We start from the raw sequence: 19442 nt of genomic DNA on the forward strand, positions 1-19442 counted from the left end.
ACCTAACTAAAACTGTAATGAGTGTTCACAAAACTAACTAAAATTAACTGAATTTATAGCAAAAATGTGTTTTTGCTATAAATTCATTGAGTTTTCATTGACGTGTGTGTGTGTCATACAATAGTCTGGGGTGAAAATGAAGTTTAGTTTCCAGGTTTTTTTCTTGCTGTGTCTCATTATGCCAGCGGGTGGCAAGTACGTTAGTCGAGTCATTTGTGTTGCCGCTCCTTCCACGCGTAGTGTCATGTCAGCAAAAGTCGGGAGAAATCACCAGGGTCCAATTTCGGATTACTTTGAATATGATTGTGTTTTAGATAAAGCAAGTGTCTTGTAGTGGAAAGAGACAAATTATGCAGGACATTTCTAAAGGGAAAAAAAAAATCCCACAAACCTTAAAGTGCACTTGAAAAGCTCGCACAAGAAGGCTAACCATAGCTTACCTTGAGAAGCTAAGGGAGCACGCCCAACCCTCATCCCCAGAAACAGAAGCTAACCCCAGGCAAGGCAGCGTGATGCATCCCAAGACAACTCCACAAAAAACATTAATGCAGTGCTTCCAACAGCGACCTGATGGCTACTGGTTTGTCAATTCACAGGAACATCACAAGCGAAAGGAAGCGTTGGCGAATATGTTTATTGAGACTGGGATATCTACACAACTATGTGAGCCAATTGCCTTAAGTTTAGCAATTCACTTGAACTAAAATTATGAACACCCGGTGCTGCAAGAGTTAATAGTCTCATTGGGGCCAAGATTTATCTTTTATTGGTACCTGGTATCAGTGGTTGATAGGTTTCATAGGTTCCCCATAGGTGGGAATGTGAGTTGTCTGTCTCTGCGTGTTAGCCCTGCGACAGACTGGCGACCTGTCCAGGGTATGGTAGCTGGAATAGCAACATACCCAAGGGTATTTTGTTACACATAATTATTGCAAACACAAAACTATAACTAATCAAAACTAAACTGAAACTAAGGATTTTCAAAAAAATAAAAATAAAAACTAAAAACTAAACTAGCAAACAAATGGTAAAAACTAATTAAAAATGATATAAAATTGAAAATCTGAAGTCAAAACTAAATAAAAATAAAAACTAATGAAAATTGCAAAACTATTAAAACCCTGCTGTTAAACTGCATTTTGGCAGAAAGAACAGCCACTACCTCATCTTGCCTTGTAACTTTATATGACTTATCAAAGTGGGAGGAAAAGATGTATGGAGAAGCCTCGTAACGACTGTGGAGCGTACCACATCACTTGTAAAACACAGTGGAGGCAGTGTGATGCATAGGCACTCATGATTTCCACTGGTAATGGATCACTCTTGTTTACTGGTGATTTGACAGAAGACAGAACTAGCCTGATGAAGTTATATTTTCTGCTCAGATTCGTTCATTTGACTGGCCAGCACCTCACGGTAGCGATGGACAATGACATGTGAAAGCGACCCAAAAGTTTTTGAAGGTAAAGAAGTGGAGAGTCAGTGAGTCATATGACTATCACCCCACCAAGCTGTATTTCAGCTCAAACTAATGGGAGGTAGAGAGACCCACAAACAACTAAAGACATCTACAGTAAAGACCCTGTCACGTTCTGCGGAGGCAGACCGTGCGGTGGTGTGTGTGGTGGACCCAGGTGCGAACACACGAGAGTAGACTGGAGTAAACTTAACTGAAAGCGAGCCTTTGTGGCGGCTGGTGACAAGGAGTGCAGACAAGGCAGAAACGCAGTGACAAACTAAACTATGACTAAACTGGGAAAGTAAAACTAGGAAAAACTATGAAGACACAGGAAACCATAACTATGAATACTAAGACTGGCTGTGACAACATGGAGGGTGGGAACACAGACGACGCGACACAGACTACATGAAACACAGAGACTCCCACATGAGGGATGATCAGGGGAAGTGGCCACACATGGGAGCACAGCTGAAACACATGAACCTAACGACAGGAGAGGTGAAACTAAATACACTGACATTGAATACAGACTTTCAAAGTAAAACAGGAAACATGGAGATTAGATATGACATGAGCTAAACATAACCACGCAGACATGACGCATGAACCAGGGAGACTTAGTACAGGGGGAGACAACAAGACTAAACAGCAATCTAGAAATTAACTAGGTGAACTAAGCTAAGGCACAAATAAATACAAAAGATACATAAAACTCAAACACTGGGTTGCTCGACCCAGGACCATGACACCACCCCCCCCCTCCAAGGGCTGGCTCCAGACAGCCCCAAACCAAAAAACGGACCACTGAGCCCGGGCGGGCGGGGGGCCCAGGACGGAGGGCCCAGGACGGAGGGCCCAGGACAGGAAACAAAACAGCCGACAGGAAACACTGGAGCACATGACAAAAGTCCAAACAAAGTTCAGGGGGTCGGCCTGGAGGGCGGCAACACAACAGGCCATGCCATCTCATATCAGGAGGCCGGCCGTGCAGAAGGCAGCAGCGGTGCAGTTCAGGAGGCCGACCCGGAGCTCGCAGGCACAAGAGTTCATAGGTCAAACGGTCGGGGGGCCGACCAGGTGGGTGGCACAGGTGATAGAGCTGGTCCGGAGGCCAGCCGTGCGGAAGGCAACGGCGGCGATGACGTAGAGACAGGTCAGGGGGCCGACCGTACGGCGGCGACTCAGGCGAAGGCGGTCTGGGGGCCGACCACGACGGCGATGACGTCCGGCTAGAGGCCCAGAAACTGGCCGACGATGCCGAGGTGCTGGATGTACTTTGGACGGGGGTGTAACAATCGCTAGACCAGGCGTGGCAGAAGCAGAGGCCGCGGCTGGACCAGGCGACGCAGAAGTAGATGGTGGCTGGACGGGCTCCTCGGGCCCTCCAGCTGACGTGATGTGAAGTGGTGTGGCTGCTGCAGGGTGCCGGATAGGCACACCCGGGCATCCAGCAGCAGACGCAGGATGAACAGTTATGGAGCTGAGCCCCTGGCTGGACAGGGAGCTGAGCCGCTGGCTGGACAGGGAGCTGAGCCGCTGGCTGGACAGGGAGCTGAGCCGCTGGCTGGACAGGGAGCTGAGCCGCTGGCTGGACAGGGAGCTGAGCCGCTGGCTGGACAGGGAGCTGAGCCGCTGGCTGGACAGGGAGCTGAGCCGCTGGCTGGACAGGGAGCTGAGCAAACACAGGCTGTTGAGGCATAATCCCACAGAGAGAGAGAGAGAGAGCAGGTGGAAAACAGTCTATAGGGCTTACTATCTTAGCACAGGAGTCCATGAAGTGAGCAGTGTTAATGACCACCAGTTCCGAGCCAGCAGTCTTTAGGTTCTCAGAGTCTGCATCAGTTGTAAGTGGCTTAAAGGCTAATGGCCCAGTCTCTGTAGTCACAGGAGGAGTCAACATAAGCTGGTTGGACTCAATCAATGGTAGTGTAAGGCTCAGAGGGGCTGGTTTAACCATGTGAAAAACAAGAATTGCCACTCGACCCACAAAAAACAAGGCTTAGACCATCAGGGTGTGGCTCCTGGACAAACATTAAATACTCAGGCATGGACCTAACTGATGGCATAGTAGTAGCATGACTGTGATATGTTGGACAGATGCGTTTGCTGGAACCCGCACCCGTAGTGATCTGTGGCTTCGGAGTGATAGCTATATTGAGTTGAGAGACCGATACAGGTAAAACAGTACTTGAACCATTAACTGAAGCAGGTGACACTTCAGGCTGTGAGTGAGTGGTAACACCATTGTTCGAGGCCAAAATCTTATCTAGTGATGAGTTCACAGAGACAGGAGGAAATGGTGTCACATTAACCCTGATCTCGGCCTCCATCTCCTGATTGGAGGTAATGGTGCTAGAGCAAAACTGTTCAAAATCGCCCTCTGTGTTACCTTCAGGAAGACAGAATTCATGTTGTGGCATTACACAGTCCAGGTCACCGTGATCTGCAGTTATGTTTGCATCTTGACGACTTAACATGGGTTCATGATCAGCGTTCACAGTTTTCAGTTCATTAAACACAAGTGTAGCTGGGCAAACAGGAGCACTAGTTATGTCACACTTTAATTCATGGTCCGCCACCTCTGCATTATCCTTGCTTACTGCGGCTGCAGAGGGCCCCAGAGGTGGGAAAACACATTTCTTGAGGTCCGGCTCCGACACCGGCAGATTTGTTGGCCCATTGAAGAAGGGTGTGGCTTGGGAGCCGGTCAGTTCAGGTACAGCTGAACCTTTAGTTAGAACATGGTGTCCAGACATGACCTTCACCAGTGACTGAGTTATGCTTTCATTACCTTCATTAAGCGACTGGTGGAGGAGCAGGGCCGACTCAGGAGGGAAGACATTTGCCATAGGCAGCTCAGACTTGGTCGGAACTGCAGACACGGAAAGAGACACAAAAGGAAACACCTCCCTCCCACTATTAACACGAAAAGCAGTGGAAGTCTTTTTCAGTCTATGTGTAGATTCTGTGGTCCCTGCAGGATTGAGTGAATTAGTCGTGATTGACTGAGAAGAACTGTCTCTAGACTGTGGCTTGGTTAATAGTTCATTACTAGCCATATCTCCGGCTAAGTCTGTATTCACTTCACACGCCTTCCACTCAGAGGTAACTTGGGGTGACAGAACAGTTTCACTCACCTCCGAGTGTTGGGCGGTGTGACGGCGACGCGAACGCCGCTTTTTCTTGGCTGTGGACCCCGTTGAAGTGGACGGTGGGGCCTCCTGCAGCGTCGCAGAGGCTGAGGAGGCGAGTGTTGGCGGAGCGGTAGGCGGGAGCTCCTGGCAACTCCGGGGGCCCCCAAGGGCCAGGCGTGTCCCGCGGAAAATCTCTTCGTAGTTAGGAGCGAGCCACGGCTCCCACCGGAGCTCTTCCTCTAGTTGCGCGCATGCGGCGCGCTGCCGCTCCTCGAGGTCGAAATCCATGCCCCCCACAGCATCCTCGTGTTGCTCAGTGGAGGGCAAGACAGGCCGTAGCGATGCGCGACGGCGGCGTGAACGCCGCTTCCTCTTTGAAGCGGCCGTGGACAAAACTTGACTTTCCATAGCGACTGGCTCCTCGTCCTCCGACCACATCGGTGCCAGATAGGAAGCAGGAGACGAGTAGTCCGATTGAGGCGGCGAGGGTGGGCGGCCGGTCCGAGGCGGGGCGGCTGGCGAGAGCTCCTCCTCTGAGATGAGCCAGGGCTTCCAACGGAGCTCGTCCTCCCGATACGCCCGTAACACCTGCTGCCGCTCCTCCTCACCGAAGTCAACAGCCTCTGGCATCTCCGTGCGCCGCGTAGTGCAGTCAGGCGGTGGCGAAGATGCGGAAGCCGATGAAGCGTGAGCCAACTGTGTGTCGGCGGTGAGCCTCACTGTTCCGACTCTGACTGCTACTGGCTCGTGAGGCAGCGGGGTAACGATGCAACAGCATGGCTCTGGTGACGGTGCACTCACACCGGGCCGCTGCTGCTGCAGGCGCAGTCGGAGAGTGGAGACGAGAAAGTCGCTGATGAGGGGGTGCAGCGTCTCCCATAACCAGGGGAACACGGACACGCACACCCCTACTTGGCGGGCTAACTCTTCCCGTTCCTCCTCTCTGGAACAGTGCAGCCATTTGTCGCATAGCGACTCCACTGTCCAGGACGATCTCCATCTTTTGTGTCGCTGGGTCCGGCATGGTCGCGTCGTACTGTCACGTTCTGCGGAGGCAGACCGTGCGGTGGTGTGTGTGGTGGACCCAGGTGCGAACACACGAGAGTAGACTGGAGTAAACTTAACTGAAAGCGAGCCTTTATTGTGGCTGGTGACAAGGAGTGCAGACAAGGCAGAAACGCAGTGACAAACTAAACTGGGAAAGTAAAACTAGGAAAAACTATGAATACTAAGACTGGCCGTGACAACATGCTCCACCAGGGTGGGAACACAGACGACACGACACAGACTACATGAAACACAGAGACTAAATACACATGAGGGATGATCAGGGGAAGTGGCCACACATGGGAGCACAGCTGAAACACATGAACCTAACGACAGGAGAGGTGAAACTAAATACACTGACATTGAATACAGACTTTCAAAGTAAAACAGGAAACATGGAGATTAGACATGACATGAACTAAACATAACCACGCAGACATGACGCATGAACCAGGGAGACTTAGTACAGGGGGAGACAACAAGACTAAACAGCAATCTAGAAATTAACTAGGTGAACTAAGCTAAGGCACAAATAAATACAAAAGATACATAAAACTCAAACACTGGGTCGCTCGACCCAGGACCATGACAGACCCAGCTTTATGGCTTTAGTGATGCCCAGATTTCAAGTAACCATCACCTGCAAAGGATGCTTGAAAAAGTAATAAAAATTACTTTATCTTCATTTTATCCACGTCTATATTAATTATCTAGTGACATTTACATATGGGTAGAAACAGTACTCACCGTCATCTCATTTATCATCTCGTGGCAAATTTAGATTGTGAGTTCAAAGGAATTATAAGACAAATGATGGGAAAAACACTACAAATCACTATTTTTTAGTATAAATTTTCAATTTTTAACTTGGTAAAAAAAAATTGAGACTTTTCATTTAGGGTTTCCTAAACAAGCCCATCAACCAAAACCTCCTGATATTAGAAAATGTTATTAGAATATATGAGTTTAATGTTTTATACTTACTAAAAGCAATCTAAACAACAATGAAGAGCCTGTTCTTTCTCCAGTGTATTCCTTAAATTGTTACTCATGGCACTAAGCCAACACGTGTATCAATGTGACTACAGTATGACTGTATATATACAACGAGGGGCCATATCAGGGTACGTTTTCTGCATGTGAGGGGTTCACAAGGAGCCATGAACACAAGCATTAGGCGCCTATATTGGCTGTGTGTGTCCTACATTCAAACGGAAGATGTTTTTTTTATGTAAGCGTCTTATGGTTCATGGACTCGCACTGAAACAGACGCACACACACACATAAGCCCACACTTATGGGGTGACAGAGTGCACTGGCTGAGCTCAGATGAACCAATGGCAACCTGGGGAAGGAGGAATGTGCATGGCGCTGGTCCAAGAGAGGCCGTCAGAATCCTCAGCAGGCAACCCCGGTTGTCTTAGCGAACACAAGTGTGAGTGTGTGAAAGTCTGTGCATCTGCACAAGAAGGTGGTAGGTGTAGTAACTGTAGAACTATATGAGTATGTATAATTTTACAGACAGTTTGCAATGGATTGCCTTTACATATGTATGGGAAAACACTTTCAGCTCAAAGTTTGTATTGTTTTTGTCAGTTTTGTCACATTACAGTATATGAGAAGTTCTTACTCAGTGTCAATCAGCGCACGCAGTCAGGCACAGGCTCTCCTCACAAGACAACCCCAGTGACAACACACTGATGAGATAAAGTTATCTGCAGTGTTATTGTGGGATGCTTCATCTAAATTCCTTAGCAGTTACAGGATGCAGTGAAGCATCTGCAGGCAAAGATTTCACTTGCAAATGGGCAGTTACTACAACCAGCAAGAAGGAGATCTAGGTCCCTAGAGAGGCTACAGAGTCAGAGAGGACACTCACTATACCACCACTCATGCCAAAAATACAGCATGATGTCATGCAGATTCCAATTGTGGACTGCAGTAGAAGAAACAGGGTCATGTGTGCACTTGACTAATGCACAACCACACAAGAAAAAAGGAGAGAGGGGTAAGGAGGGAAAGGAAGAGAGTGATGTGCTGCTTAAAATATTCAATCCTCCTTCCATTAACTAACCGTGTAGGGATGGCAACACGACCTGCACTGTACATCTCGAGAGAGAGAGAGTGGAAGAGAGAGGGGAAAAAGAAGGAAGAGAGATGGTGCAATGTGGGATCAGACCTCTTTTATCCAGTAGCCTTTAAATCCAGCTCAGCATTTTCTTGATGATGTCATCTCTTTTTCACTCTCACTTTGCTTTCTCCTTCACCTCCATCTGCTCTCTCCCTCCACCCTTACTGAACTTTTCGTGTCTTGCGCACACATGTTCATCTTCCCTTCCTCCGCAATTACACAACGTGAGGTGCGTTACAATACATAAAGCATCATGTTTAAGCACACCAAGATCCTTATAAATCTGGAGCTGCTTATAGTCATCCCAAGTTCAGCTGCACCCAAGTGCAGAGCTAGCTTGCCTGCACACTTCCATATTCCCCTTTCCTTACACCACAGCCACCTTGCGGCAGCTGACACACAACGAGAACACCAAACAAACAAACAAACAAGGGATAGCACAGACACAACCAGATGGGGGGACGCATGTAGGTTTTTATTGCATGTGAAGTAGAAGGGTGAAAGGAGGGAGGTGGTGGTGGTAGGGTTATATACACACTGTATCTCAGGCACCAAAAGGTGAAGGAAGTGTCTATTTACAATACAGATGTATGTAGCTATGAATTTTTTATTTTATTTTTTATAGAGACTCTGTGGTGTCTGTAATGCAGCAGTGTGGGTGCCATACAGATATTCATTTTCAATTGTAGTGTGCTTGCATTGTAGTGCTAAATACATTACCAACCTAGGGTACATATGTACTCAGCAGCAATAGTGAAGCTGCAACTGCACAAATTGTGCATATGAGACATGGTGAGCAAAGGTTTTATGCATGTGTTTCTGTCTCTCCGCTGACTGAGAATCTGTGCCTTTGATGTAACGGAAAACTCTTAAATGCTAGTTAGAAATTGCCGGCAACCATGTGGACAAATGTTTGCAATCCCCAAACGTGTCTGTCAGCTCAGGGGATACATGCAGAAGAGACCTGCTTTGTATCAAACTATTCAACCGTAGAACCTGAAATCTGTCTAACAGCTGACCTGCAGGACGTGCGGAAGAACAAAAATCATCATTTACCATCAGATCCTGATCCGACCGTGCGTGAGTGGATTTGCTGTCACTGTGCCATGCACGTAAATGCACTCATCAATTTTATTTTCTAAATCCCATTTCAGTTTGAACCACTCTTTATATTGTGGACCACTATAAACATTTTGCTCACTTCTAAAATTTAATTGTGATACCCAATAAAAGAGGCATCCTTATATGTATATCTGTCTCCGTTGCTCCACCTGGATATCAATTCAGGTCTGCTCTCTTTCATCAAAGCATTATTGAGAAATATGAAATATGAGAAATATGTGGAGCTCGGCTCTAAACGTGCGGTGTGAGGTGACGAGCCACAGGAGAGGGCTACAGCTTTGGCACTATGCTTACACCTTTGAGCGATCCATGCACACTAATTATGCATTTGTTTCAAATAAAGGAACACTCTTAGTGTCACAGAATCACAAATTGAAGCGTGCTTCTTTCAGTGTTAAATATAGTGGAATTTTGCATTAAACTGCCTGCAGAAAAATGTGTGCACTCTGAAACGTAAACTACAAACAGGCCCACATATGCAATAAGCCCAGTATAAAAAAATAACTGTCAGTGTTTTCAGTTACAAAATTGACAGACCTCTTTAGGAAATATGACATAGGGTTTTGCCCTCAGGAAATCTGGCCCTAAAAATGTAAGTCATGGTGGAACTGTTCAGAGGATGTTACATCAATAACCCACTCCTTCTAGCATATGACTTTGTCTTTTTCTGTTTATCAGTTAATGAGTTGTTCCTGTTTACTTGTCTTTTTTAAAGAGCTGAAATGACTCAGAGACATTTAAGTGTGTGAGCAAGAGATGAGCTCATTAACCGAGTGTGTCTCAATGTGCAATGTCTCTGCAGTTAAAAAAATAAAAATGTATCCCCAACACTACATAACCACCACTGTCAGCAGGCCTTAAACAGAGATTTAATGTTAGCGGCTCACTGTCAGATTATTGTTGACAGTTGCTGTTAATGTACCAATGCATGTATGTGACTTTAGAACAAACAGGGCTTCCCCGTGACAAAGAACAAGAGGACAACAGGAACAGATAATTACTTGGAAAACACCACAACTTGATTTCCCAACTTTCATGTGGGGTCTGTTCAGGCCAGGGGGAGAGCGAGAAAAGGAATTTGGACTCTCTCTCAGTTGGTTAAGCAGCTGTTTCTCTGGAGGTTCAGGTTGGGCAACAAGAGAGCAGAGCAGAGAAAGAAGAAAATAAAAAAGTGAAAAAGTGAGAACAAGGGAAAGAGTGAGAAACGGAGGGGCTGTGTAACTGGAGTCTTGTTTCATTCCAAATCAGATTGCTTTATAGTAACACAGGGGGTGAGTGGTTCCAGGCAGCAGACAAAGGGCCAACAGGATCAATATTGACATTCTCCTTAGTGATAGATGAGTTGGCTGGGTGAGGTCAGGGACTGGACCTTTGTATTAGCCAGAGAGCATTAGTGGTCACGGCTGGGGGACACTTACAGTAACCTTGGCCTTTCAGTATAATGGAGGGTCTGAGGGTGCCCAGGAGAAGTCCCTCCCTTTTATGGGCTTTATTACCGTAACAGAGCTCCATCCTCCACTGGCCCGATTCAAACACAGATCATTACTTTGTCAAAACAGCTACCAGACCACATTGGCACTTGCGCAGGCAAACTTGTGCAGCAAACAGAATCTCAAGGTGGCTGTTTTTCAACACAGCAGTCGTGGGAGATGAAGAAAGGACAACACAAGACAAAGCAGAGCAAGTGACTGTTTATTAGGTCTTATTCCAACAGTATGTACAATAGGACAGATTCACTGGTAAGTCTTGCACGGTAGGCAAAGATACACACACAGAGTACAATCTTTTTCCAGAGTTACGGCAAGATGGGCTACCACAAAATGCTGCAATATAACCCTCCTGTAATTTCCATGTGCTCGCTTTGCTCAAACATTTTAATTGTTGTTTACCTTAAGTGGTCAATTAATCCAAGGCAAACTCATAAAAGAGAGAAGGCTGTGGGCTGCCCAGATAGTCAGATCCAACTAGCCTAAGAATAATGGCTACTAGGGACATCACAGTCATTGGTGGGAAAGAAGGAGATCATAGCGGAGGGATGAGCATAATAGGAAAAACACAGTAGGGGCGCAGGGAGAAAACCTCTGAAACAAAAAAAAAGAGAGAGAAACAAAGCGAGGAGGTGCAATTACACTGTTGCCAAAGAGATGGTGGTAAAAAGGAGAGGAGGTGGGAAAAGTAGAGTGTGAGGAGGAAGAGAAGAGGTCATCTGAGGTGATAGAAATTTGGCGAGTTGGGTTCATCAAAGATGGAGCTTGGCCACTCTCCTCCTCCTCGGATTCTGTTCTGGCTCGGGTTACTCAGTTGACGCCTCGCAAACACAAACACACACACACACACACACACACACACACGAAACACATGGCTGCAGTCTCCCACGCACATGCTCGTTCTTCTTTCATGCACACTTATAAGTGTTTCTTACAGAAACAGAAGTGTCATCAAAATATTGTAAGTCAATGCATGTTGATCCCTATGAAATGCACACATACACGCATAGTCTGTCAGTCTGTCTCAGAGTCCAAACCACTCGGTGACCCCTCCTCTCCTGGGGTCGAGTTTCTGCCTCTGCTTTTCGTCCTCCATGAACTTCTCCTGCATCTCCTCCATAGAGCCCTCAGCCGGTGCCCGCTCTTTTTCTGGGAAGATGTCAGGAAAAGTAAATGTCTGGCCCAGCGCCTGATGAGGAGGCAAAGACAGAAAGCACAGAAAAAAATTTTAGATTAAAAAACACTGTGTTCTTACTTAATGAGAGAAATCAGTTGTTTGTTAAGACTCAAAAACCATCAATCTTGTAAATCACTTTCTGTGTAACAAATATGTCAAACTGCACCTTTCTAAAATAAATCACAGTTCTTTGCAAAAAAGAAGGAGAGTGTGTCACCATTCTTGCTCTGTTACTCTTCATATGACACAGATGCTCACTCACTGTCTTGTCTTTAGTTTTTTTAGCTCTCCTCTCCTGTCCATTTCTCTGGTCTTGATTTATTCAGAGGGAAAAGATGGTATCCATTATTTATTCCATACTAACCCATTTCTAGCCATAACTAATGCATCTCTGGCAAAATGTAGCCTGTGTCATGTTGACAGAGTACAGTACAGACAGCACACATATGCATGCATGCACACTCACTTGCACACAAGTGCGTTCACACACAGAGACAGGTCATGCATGCAGACATGCAAACATATCTACAGCCTGTCTCTCTGAGCGTCCCTCGTGGACACCTGGCAACAAGAATTCAGTTGAGACTGATAACAATAGAGTCAAAGGATCAAATGAGGGGAAAATGCAAGAACATGTCATTTTTATCACAGGGCATTTACATGTTAAGCAGAGTGCTATAACTTAGTAGTTTCCCCAACAACAGTAGAACATCTACCAGAGAAATATAAAAACCCTATATATTTGTCAATACATCTAAAACACTAAAAGAACCTACATGATCAATTCTCTCATAGAATCGAATTACAGTGAATCACAGAGAAAATAACCTTCACCCACAAGAGTTATACATCTGTGCTTAGTTACATCTGAAACCCATTCTTAACTCTTCTCAGTTGAACCCAGACACCTCGGGCTAAGGCCACACCACTACAGTCGACCCCCGGAATTCGTGGGGATTAGGGACCACAACTGCCCACGAATTGCTGAAATCTGCAAATACCTCTAAAAATGCCTATTTTAATTTTCCCGTGAGCTTTGTGTTAGGAATTTGCATGTTGTTTGGCAAATCTTTTTTAAGAAAAAAAACAAAACAAAACAATTTACTGATATTTTGGTGTTTTTACATTAATGTTAATATTTGAAAATTAGTAAATATTTTTTTAATCATAATAAATTTATTTAGTCACTAAAATAAAATGAAAATAAAAAATATTTTAGCGCTATAGAAATCCGCGAATCCACAAATACTGAACCGCGAATAGGCAGGTGGTTGACTGTATTGCCACTGCTGTAACTACAATTGATAAAAAAAATAATTACAATCTACCGAAAAGGTGCTTTTCACTAACCTCAAACAGTGCATACAAACCTAAATTATAGGTTAGAACATGACTACAGTACATACCAGGGCTGCCACGATTAGTCGACTAGTCACGATTACGTCGACTATCAAAATCGTCCACGACTGATTTAATAGTCGACGCGTCGTTTGAAGCTTTGTAAGATCACAAAAGACGCAGGAATAAGTGGTAGGATTTAAGAGTGTAATAACGGACTGAAACAGAAGATGGCAGCACTGCATGTACAAGGATGCCAGCTGCCGTGAAACCCCGAAGAAGAAGAAGCTGTGTCCCAGAATTCATAGCGCAGCCCAGCTCAGTTTCCAACAATGGCGGCAGCTAGTTAGTTTTATATATTACTCTTATTATTCTTTCTGGGTCACAAAATAAACGTTTAACATATTTTCAGGCGAGAATGTAGCTGTGTAAACCTCAAATATCTGCTCAGTTTATCAAGACACCACATATTTTCAAAAGCGCTCCGACGTTTTCAGAGACGTCGGTTACCCACTAGCTCGATAGCTAGCCGGGGGCAAGGTTCACTAGAGCCCGTGAGAACACCGGACTCCCGGCAAAATTGTTTTCAAACCCACCGCCGTCTTTCGCTACTCAGGTTAAATATATATAAGTCACTTAGATAACTTAAAAATGTTATTTTTGGCTTTTTTTAGTATTTTATTTGTTCTTGAGTAAATCGGTTTGGCTGAGATTAAAGTTATAGTTTTCACACTTCTGATTATCAGAAGTGTGAGATGCTCGAGAATATACTCCAGTGTCCTGTTATATTTTAGATAGCAAGGAGTTTATTAAATTTCACCGAAACAATCTGCAAATTTCATTAAAATTTAATAAACTATCATCTTGTCTCTATTTTTAGTTAGCACATACCTTAAACACTTAAAGCTGTAAGCTAATGATAGTTATATAAGAGCAGATGCATGTTTGTGCAATAAGCTGTACATTTTATGTCCAATGGATGCATGATCTGATTAGTCGACTAATCGCAAAAATAATCGGTGACTAGTCGACTATCAAAATAATCGTTTGTGGCAGCCCTAGTACATACAGATCAAACTAAATGTACTGGATGCTGGGAGCACTGTGACAGTTCTGTTTTAAAGCTAGCCAGAAACAGCAGAAAACCATGGTGGTAGATGATGCCGTCTGGGTGAAGCAGGAGCATTTCTTCATAAAGACAATTTCCCAGGAAAGGCATTTCTACTCTACCTGAGCCCTCAAAGCTTTAAACAACTTACCTCATTCACCCATTCATACAAGCACTTTTTTGTGCTTTTTCTAAGCAAGTGCCTTTCTATCTAACATTCACAGACATTCATACGGCAATATTGAAACAGCAACCTTCCGATTAGTAAATGACCTGCTCTACCTCCTGAGCTACAGCCAGCACTGTACCCACCCCTGCATCCGGGCAAGAAGACACGATACCTGGATGCAGCTCGTCTGTGCCAATTACTCAAATTCTTGTTTTGTCTGAAACTCACTCGTCCATTTCTTAATAACCGTTCGACATTATATAAGTTTTAAAACTTTAAAAACGTAGTAGAACTTAGAGCTGCACGTCATCGGCAAAGCAGTGGAATGTAATATTGTCTCCCTGTCTAATGTGACACAGCGGCCACACACACAAAAAGACAGGTCCCAGTATAGACCCCTGGGGGATTCCACAGTTCAGTGCACAGTATTGAGAGCTGTGGTCACCAATGAAAACAAAAAATGTGTGTGGCACAACGAGACATTCAGACAATGGTTCTGCTTGACAAAACTGCTGCAGAGAAGTGATAAAACAAAACACTGTATCAACTGCTGCACTGAGTAGTACTAGAACAGAACATTCACTACTATCAGCAGTTAAGATATCATTTGTAATCCTAATAAGCACGACATCACTTCTTTGATGCTACATAAAACCTAACCTTTTCAAAGATACTGTTATGATGTAATGCTTCAACAAGCTGTAGACAGACGAAGTGTTTTGCTATAAAAGGTCATTTGTTATCCAACTACTCTGTGGAAGCCCAAACCTGTGGATAGCTTTGAGGGAGCTAGGAGGCGGCTGAGAAATCAAGTTTTTGGTTGTGGGCTCCAGAGGAAGGATAGCAGTTTGGGTAAAAACCAAAAGGTAGCTATAGGGGATGGCAAGGAAACATAGCATCTTAGCATAGCATCTTTATTTATAACGCACTTTACATCCAACAATGTTGACCAAAGTGCTACAAATATAAAACAGAGAGGAAACAGTTTAAATTACATATAAAATATCTTAAAATTAAAAATAATATAATTAATAAGAAACATATTAAGAGACATCAACAAGTCCTGCTGTGCTAAAAGCCAAGGTAAATAAATATGTTTTAAAATGTGATTTAAAAACAGATAAGGAAGGTGCCTGTCTAACATGTAAAGGCAACTCATTCCACAATTTTGGTGCTGCCACAGCAAATGCCCGATCCCCTCTGAGCTTACGATTAGTCCTGGGCACGCTCAGGAGGAGCTGGTCTGCCGACCTGAGGGACCGGGAAGGTATGTATGGATGAAGAAGCTCAGAGAGGTACACAGGGGCAGCATTGGACAAACATTTAAAAACAAATAAAAGCAGCTTAAAATGGATCCTAAAATGCACGGGCAGCCAATGAAGTGAATATAAAACTGGGGTGATATGCTCGTATCTACGAGTGCCAGTTAAAAGGCGTGCAGCAGCATTCTGGACTAACTGCAGTCGAAAAACAGAAGACCGACTCACCCCAAAATAAAGAGAATTACAGTAATCCAGCCGAACGGTTACAAAAGCGTGGATTACTGTTTCAAATTGCTGTCTCGTAAGAAAGTGCTTAATTTTGGTCAGTTGCCTCAGATGAAAGAAACTAGACCTTACAACCAACCCGATCTGGCTTTCAAGCTTAAACTCAGGATCCATTTTAAAACCCAGATTAACAATCTCTGGTTTACAGAATGGTTTCAGGGATTGCAAATCAACACACGGAACAGCAGTGGAGGCAGGTCTGAACACCATTACTTCAGTTTTAGAATCATTAAAACAAAGAAAGTTTAGCGCCAACCACGACTTTGACGTCCTCCAGACATGTTTGTAAACGATTTACAGACGACCCATCTTTCTTTTTAAGAGGAACATAAATCTGGCAGTCATCTGCATAACAGTGAAACGAGAGTCTGTGTTTTCTAAAAATTCACCTATATGTCCTCCTGCCTCCAGCTGATGACCCTGCAACTGACATTCTAGGAGTGGCGGAGGTGTGACAGGATTAGTGCCAAAGCAGGAGAAACATCTCATACAAGAATTTACTACTGCTGCCACCACTGCTATTACTGTTGCTGCTGTTACTGTGTTTACTACTTTAATTACTGGTACTATCCATCACTATTGCTACTGTGACTGCAGCTGCTGTTGTCATCAAATTAACCAAATCTACTTGCACATAAAAGCTGAGCAAGAGTGAAAGTAAAACAGTGAAACAAACCGTTTGTAAACCACAAACCTTTTTCCCCCACCTGATGTATATTATTCTTCCATATTTGCTCTTTTAACACCATGAAATTATGAAGAAAATCATGTAATTATACAGATAACATTGTTGTCCCGTCTTTACAAGTGCTTATTTCTAGATGACCACAGAGCACGCACACCAAACCCAGTCAGAGTTTATGCACACTTGTAAATATTTATACTAATAGATTATTCTGTAAGTCTCATGTATCTTTATGATGTGCTGTTTGGGTTTTCCAAAAAAATGAAAATAAGGATCATTAAAACTGTAGTTTACACTATCAGCTTCCTCTTCATAATAAAATCCACTTAAATGACTCAGATTGATCAATTATTATGTGTAGAGGCCTGCTACAATAAAAATAAATTGTTTCAATGAACACAATTGTCAATCAACTAAATATGTGAAACATTCTGTATGGGGTCAGTGTGTAGGCGTTAAGGAATGGTCTGGCTCTGATGTGAATGTTACTTTGTCTGTCTCCAACCCCCAAAATACCAAGAGAAACATGCATATAATTGCTGCAAAGCATAGTTTAATTCCCAGAGGGAGAGGCAACATGAAGCTAAAGATGCAGAATGAATCCGACTGTGTCTACTGTAAAAATAGCTGCGAATAAGGACAGCCTATAGCATTTTGGGCAATATGCTAAAATTTGACATAGTCCAGCAACTGGTAACTGCTGATAGATCTCAGAGTCTGCACAGTGGTGTGAAAAACTAGCAACAAACAACAAGCTTACCAAGTACAAGCTCCAGTAAGCTTATTAGTTCATAATACTGTTGGACATGAGAATAAACCCTCCACAATGGTCTTTGTTCTGCTGCACTCGACTTGGACTATATCAGTGGTTCCCAAACTTTTTTCGTTAGGCCCCCCTCTGTTTTACAAGAAAAATCTTCGCACCCCCAACACCTAACCCCCCCCCCCTGCACAAACACATCCTCCAACCACACACACCCATATTTTGTTTTCAAACTCCATTGAGGTTTATTTCACACCACAAACATTTAGTAGACAACTACATGAATAAACGTAAACTGCAATAAATTACAGGTAGCAATGAAATAAACTACTAACTCTTTTACGCTACTTCCACACCTACGCGGGTATTTTTGAAAACGCAACTGTTTCTATGCGTTTGGGCCTTTCGTCCACACATAAACGGCGTTTCGAAACACCGAAAAGGGAGGATTTTTTTAAAACTCCGTATTTGCGTTTACGTGTGGACGAGGAATACAGAGTTCGTCACGCAACGTCAAAGGTATGTGCCTTTTTTCACGTCACGCTGTGCGCCACGTTATTTATGATGATTTACATGAGATTAACAGTATTTTGTCTCTATCTGCAGGTTTTACATGCTTACATACACACACAGTTACTGTCCCTCCATTTAGAAAAGCAGAGGCATCACAGTGTGATTATTTTACTGTAGTTGTTTTTTTCCTGTGTAATAATATTCAACATTACTATCAATCCATTTTTCAAAAAAATGCCTCTGTGTGCAAAATGGGTTTAAAAACATAAACAACTGTGGGATACTGTTAGTCCGTGGTTTGGACAGGGGGAACAAATTGTGGCAGGATCAGCCTGATGTTATTTGTATCCCGCTGTAACTTTACTGTATAAAGAGCTAACATCTCCAAAATGTCAGGAGTAGTTAGTCATTACAAGAAGTGTTTGTGAACTAAAAATCAAGAATGTGGGATGCTGTTTGTCCGTGATTTGGACAGCCCAGTGCTGCTCCCGACGCAGGGGAAAGTAATTCTGTCGCAGAGACCTACCTCGGCACTTGTGCAGGTGAAGCCAAAGGGAAGATATGCTTCACCATATTTTATAGTCTTTGGCTTGGAAGGAAGTTGGTTTGGAAACATATTTGGCGATGCTTCATCTCCTGCTTTGCGTTTGTGTGGGAATCCCGCCAAAAACCTGTCAATTATGCTAGCAGTGTCCAAGCATTCTTTTTTTTTTCCTTTTCATACGTGCCCCCCCAGCAATGGTTCTGCGCCCCCCCTAGGGGGCGGGCCCCACACTTTGGGAACCTCTGGAGTTCTCCGTGGCATTACCTGACAAAACCCTGGATTTCCAAGTGTCCGTGTACAACTCCTTACACTGCTTAATTCAATTCAATTTTATTTATATAGCGCCAAATCACAATAACAGTCGCCTCAAGGTGCTTTATATTGTACAGTAGATCGTACAATAATACGATCTACTTATGATGCTTAACGCAACAAAAAGTAAAGCGGTACCAACAATTCTGTATTAAATGAATTGTTTTAGTGAGTCAGACTAGTAAATCAAAAACGATTTCAACTGCAGAACACTGGACATTAAAAATTACCAAATTTGTTCAAATTCCTGCATCTTGAGTTTGCAGTGACTGTGTTATGTGTAGAGTTACAGCTGAAACAGCAAAAGCACAGCTGTGGCCTTTCTTTGCGTATATGGTAATTTTGTCAGTGTCACAAGATTAAATTCTGGCGTGTCTTGCCCAAGTCATTACCCCTGTTTTTGATTAGCACTCAGGCACCAAACCCCAGAAAATGGTATTTGGAAAAGCCTGAGTAAATCCATCCAACTATCCAAAACACATTATGGAAACTGCTATTTTGGTAGGATACTTCACACAGGCCTGAATTCATGTTACTCTCAACATGTGGCCAGTTGGGTCTGAATTCTGATACCAGATTTGAGGAGTGCCTGGAGAAAAACATGCACAACCTTCGGTCAAAAGCTACCCTGTTCTTCTGTTTCAATTTCAAACTACAGGAGGTTTTCTAGTGAGGGCAGTATAACAGTAAGAGATGACTGTGCAAAATAAGTCAGGCACAGGCAGAGAAGTGCCAAACACCAGAGAAACACCTGGAAAACGCCAAGGTCTTCAGTGTCTCGCTGCACTCTCGCACACTGCCATCGAGGAATCCAGAATCCAGAACGCAAACACTGGATGAGGCCAGGAGTAAGAGAAGGAGAAAGGAGAAGGAGGTCAAAGGGAGAAAAATGGGGCTAGAGTA

The 19442-nt window shown here is 43.9% G+C and overlaps 1 protein-coding gene across 1 annotated transcript in view; it reads right to left on the reverse strand.

Annotated features, from left to right (window-relative positions):
* Nucleotides 1–10571: 10571 nt before the first annotated feature.
* mrpl23 (mitochondrial ribosomal protein L23) overlaps nt 10572–19442 on the reverse strand; it is a 48534-nt gene continuing 39663 nt past the window's right edge. Inside the window, 1 exon segment of the mRNA XM_040026872.1 lies at nt 10572–11572. Within this exon segment, the coding sequence (XP_039882806.1) occupies nt 11408–11572 (165 nt within the window). The 3' untranslated portion in view covers nt 10572–11407.

Source organism: Simochromis diagramma, unplaced genomic scaffold, assembly GCF_900408965.1.
Source record: "Simochromis diagramma unplaced genomic scaffold, fSimDia1.1 OVJJ01000293.1, whole genome shotgun sequence".
In the NCBI taxonomy this organism is placed as follows: Eukaryota; Metazoa; Chordata; class Actinopteri; order Cichliformes; family Cichlidae; genus Simochromis; species Simochromis diagramma.